Source organism: Amphiura filiformis, chromosome 18 (assembly GCF_039555335.1).
Source record: "Amphiura filiformis chromosome 18, Afil_fr2py, whole genome shotgun sequence".
Taxonomy (NCBI): domain Eukaryota; kingdom Metazoa; phylum Echinodermata; class Ophiuroidea; order Amphilepidida; family Amphiuridae; genus Amphiura; species Amphiura filiformis.
The window spans coordinates 49,620,837-49,625,850 of NC_092645.1; the positions used below are offsets into that span (position 1 = coordinate 49,620,837).

Below are 5,014 nucleotides of genomic sequence, written 5' to 3' on the forward strand. Positions count from 1 at the left end.
AAAGGCCATTTTTGAAAATAGCGAAATAGCGCTATTATCACTTGAGTGGTGGGGTAAAGTGAAAATTGCAAAATTGCGCAATTTTGTCTAAAGGCCATTTTTGAAAATAGAGAAATAGCGCTATTATCACTTGAGTGGTGGTGTAAAGTGAAAATTGCATAATTGCGCAATTTTGTCTAAGAGCCATTTTCACCAAACTGATTTTCTTCTAAGTCTAAAAAATACACTGATAATAGCGAAATTAGCACTTTTTGATAATAGCAGTGCTATTATCGCAATTATGTGTAGAAACGAATGACAAAATAGCGCAATTGCGTCTAGTATAAAAAAGAGCGCTAATATCGCTATTATCAGTTATAGCGCCTTTCTCAATCAATGTCTTAAATCATAGATTAGACTTTTATTTAAATTTGATTTTTGGGACAAGTTAAGACAAACTTGAGAGATACGAACTCCTGAACAGCGCCATCCTGAATTTCAGCTGACACTACACAATGCGGAAGGATTTACTGTGGGTTAATTCTGAATTGACAGGTGTATTTTGTCTTGGGTCCAAACTCTACCATGGGAAGTTTGCTAGGCTTATATCTTGATAAATATATAAATGATTGCTTTGTTCTGGATTTGGGTTGAGCAGCTTTTAGCGTTTCAAATTTGAAAGAACTACGGTAACGTTTTAAAATTGCAATATTTGAAACCACAAACCAAAACTGGGTAGGCCTACTATGATGTACGAGATTGGGCTACAGTATGCATTTTACCAAGTTGACAATAGTAGGCCTAATTGCTTCATTTTGCATAGGCATATGTATGACTTTATTGTGATGACCTTTTTGTTTTGTTTTGTTTTGTTTTGTTTTTTCAGAAAAAGGATGAGGTTGTTCAAGAGTTTAGGTAGATATGAAATGTGCTGGATAAGTTTTTTGTTTGCTGTAATCAACAAATGCTCTGGCGAATGGCCCATTTTCAGAGTTAGAATTGGAAGCAATTGATCTGCTTGAAGTAGCCTAGTAGACCTTGAAGAGAGTCTGATAGATGTTGTCCAAAGAGAGACAACAGCAGACCAAATTAGCATGTAGCAGTTAACATGACTTTTCGTGGGTGGCCAAAAGACTAGCAACATCTTCCACTACAATTAAAGATTTACTGGTGCATTGAAGAAGAACTTGCTTACTTGCTTATGTCGACTCTTGTAGTCGGACTCCCATAATGGCTCTCCAAACTGCTCTGTCAAGCATACAATTCTTGATGTCTGGGCCTGTTAAACCTGTATCATCTGCCTGTCTTGATATAATCCTTCTTGGGTGCACCTGTTGTTCGCTTTCCATGTTTGGGCTGCCACATAAGCACACTTGAAGCTGCTTCCTCTTCGCTTCTTGCACAGTGCCCTGCAAACTTTAACCTTCTAATCCTGAGCCTCTCAGAGATTGGTGACAGATTCCCATATAGTTCTTTGTTGGTGGTGTGAGTTTGCCATGAGATATCTAGTGCCTTCCGCAAGAGACGGGTATAGCAGCCATCCATAGCTTTTCTCATTTTGGTTGTTATTGTCCATGTTTCAGCGCCATATGTTAGTACCGATTCTACAGTGGTGGTAAACAACTTGATCTTTAGATCTCTTGGTAGATTACTTTTCCAGATCTTGTCCATGCTGTTGCATGCTTTCCAAGCAAGTGCCTTTCTGATGTTGAAGTCCTTCTCGCTACTGGCAGTCCATGCACCTAGATACTTGAAGTCTTGTACTATCTCCAATTCGCTTCCGTCCAGTGTTTTTATTGAAGACGGAGTTTCCTTGTACAACATTGCCTTGGTCTTCTTGGCATTCATTCCTAGTCCCACTTTCTGTGCAGCAGCTTCAACAAGATGTAACAGTTCTTGCTTGGCGTCTTTGAGGCTGTCAGCTAGAAGAGCAATATCGTCTGCAAAATCCAGGTCTGTGATTGTGCGTGGGCCTATTCGCCTACTTTTCCTGGGCTCCAGAGTAAAGCCAAGTCGCTCTTCATTGCCTTCCATAGCCTTACTTAAAACATAATCAAGGACTACAATAAAGAGGAATGGTGCCAGAGTGTCTCCCTGCAGAACTCCTGCTTGGATCTCAAAATCCTTAGTGACACCATCAGGTGATGTGACATGAGCTATAGTATGATGGTACATGCATCCTATGGCAGCTACTAGCCTCTCTGGGACTCCATATGCTCTCATTATGTCAAGCATTTTCCCACGGTGGATGGTATCAAATGCCTTCTTGAAATCGATGAATATTACTGCTGCATTGAGATTGTTGTTCTTGACTTCTTCAATTATCCTCCTTAGAGCAAGTATTTGTGACACCGTAGATCTCCCAGGTCGAAAACCATTTTGGTTGAATCTGAGGACCGGGTCAAGGTAAGGGCGAATCCTATTGAGTAGCAGCCTGTTGAATGTTTTTGCTACGATGGATGACAAACATATTCCCCTGTAGTTCTTCCCTTCTCTTAAATCTCCACTTTTGGGGATTGGTATGAGGTTGAGAATTGACCACTGGTCAGGTTTCTTTCCATTCATCAATGCCTCATTGTAGAAGTTGAGGACTATGTCATCAAGGTTGCAGCGTTTTAGGACTTCAGGTGGAATCCCATCCTCACCGGTGCTTTTCCCTTCTCAAATGTCTTTTTTTTGCAGTGTCATATTCAACCTGATCAAAAGCATCAGTTCGCATGCTGAACTCTTCGTATACTTGATCTATGGCTTCATACTCATCGGTTACATCTGGTGGGTCTCCAAGTAGTTGCTGGAAGTGTTGGAACCAAGCATTCGGTCTTTCGCCTTGCGTATCCCCTTTTATTTGACCTTTTTTAGCAGATTTACGCCCACTAACTTCATTGATGAGGTCCCAGGCTGCCTTATGCTGGCAGTTGATGTTACAATTCTCCACCTCCTTGATCTTTCTTTTAAGGATTTGTTCATTTTCCTCTTCATAAACTTTTCTCAGATGATTCTTCTTAGACTGCAGTTCTGATCTTGACATGCTTGAAACTTCTTGGCTGTCCACCAGTTGCGCTTGCTGTAGTTCTCTCCTCGCTTCTTCAACCCTGGGATCATGTCAGATTGCTTCCTTAGGGCGCTTCCTAGCTTTTGGAATTAGCTCCTCCGCAATATCTTTGTTGGCCTGGATAAAGCATTCATACACTGCTGTAACATTATCATCACAGTTCTTCCTTAGTGCACTGAATTGGTTCTGCACCTTAATAGTGTAGCGCTCCTGAAGCTCATCATCATGTACTAGTTGTCTCCAGTCATACTTAACTTTCCTTGGTGGAGTTTTACCACTAGCTCTTAGACTAAGGCGTATCTTGGCTGTCACTATGCGGTGGTCTGAACCTATGCTAGCAAAGGAGTTGTAGGCACAAGAGTTGGTAACACTATTTCTCCACTTTCTGCGTACCAGGATGTAATCTATCTGTACCTTAAATCCAGATGGTAAGCTACACGTCCAGAGTCGTGGTTCCTTCTTGGTCATAAGCAAGATTAGACCTACCAATTGCATTGTGTACCCACCACTAATCTTTTAATTGGTATAATTCAGTCTGAACTATTATAATATCATTATAATTGTTTCTTTTTATGAATCAGATATTTAGGTATATATTTCAGCCAAAAAAACAAAAATAAAGTTCTTAATTAACTGCTTATTTAGCACTTAATTTCTTAACGAGGCACTCATATTGGCCTGTAATGCGTAACAACCGAGCTCATGTAGCATCACTTATTTATAATTTTCTAAGAGAATTTGAAGATAATTCCTAACAAATAGGGTATCATATAAAAGCTAAGATTCTCAGCAATATCCCTGAGGCAAAGATTAAGTTGTGTAAGGATCTATTTTTTGTGAATGAAGTTTTTGATATTGAGTAATGTTATGCAATGCTTTCCTAAGAAAGTGAATGAAAGTTTGTTAAACTCACCCCTGGATGTGAAAAGTGTAAAAAATTCGGCCAAAACTCTATCGTATGAAATGAACAAATGATATAGTTCAAAATAAACATCTTTAGGATGACAAAAAAAATGCATCAGGAGCTCAGAGGAGATGATTTCCATGATCATTCCACTTTTTAAGATTGACTTTAACAGTGATTACAAGCTTGGGTTCTGCTTAAATTAACCCCTGTAGTAGCAGTATTTTTCCAATGCTGTTCTTCAAACTTTTACATACTAATGAACATGTGATTGGCAGTAAGTACTGAAAAAACAAAGTAGATAGCTCTTTCCAATAATTTTTGACACCATTTTTTAAAGATCAGTCCATTTTTAAAGATGCTTGTTCAGAGATATTTATAAGCTGAAATTGCAGTGTGCATCTTAGTGTATCTGCACACAAGGTCACGCTTGCACAATCACAAAAGGCATACAAAAGAATTTGACCATTTCTTTTGTGCTTACCTACACACAAGCAGTGTGTGCTATTTCTTCTTACTTCTGGTTGTTACACATTTGGTAGGTCTGATCTTGCTTATGACCTCTTCCTAAAACAAACATTTGTGATAACAAGATCATTTTCCAGGGCTAGGTTGTGAAGCATTTCACCATTTCTGTTGGTGGTTTCATGATATGGAAAGTTGTAGTATTCCTTGCCAACACGACCATTGAAGTCGCCCATAACGATCAGAAAGTTGTGGGCTGGAACTTGTCGTATCGTTCTGTCTAGTAGTTGGAAGTGTTGTTCTGCATCTCTTTCCTCAGACACGTTTGTAGGACAGTAGGTGACAATAACTGTAGTCCTTGGATTGCCAGCAAAGGTCATGCTCAATATTCTAGGTGACACAGAGTTACAAAATAGAAATGCTCTCTTAGCTTTTGGGCTTAACAGTAGTCCGACTCCTCCAATGGATACTCCGCCAGTATTTCTCCAAGCAGAGGATGAGACGAGTTGATATCCATCATAAAGATCCTGATGCCTGATTTCCTCGTCTTGGTGCACAATTCGATGTTCCTGTATTCCAACAAGGCTTGGTTGTATAACTTGGCTAGACCACAT

General features: G+C 39.6%; 1 protein-coding gene across 1 annotated transcript; it reads right to left on the reverse strand.

Moving 5' to 3' along the window:
• Positions 1 to 4,489: 4,489 nt before the first annotated feature.
• LOC140139202 (craniofacial development protein 2-like) lies at positions 4,490 to 5,014 on the reverse strand. The gene has a single exon (XM_072160983.1). It carries the CDS (start codon positions 5,012 to 5,014, stop codon positions 4,490 to 4,492), a length of 525 nt encoding a protein of 174 aa, XP_072017084.1.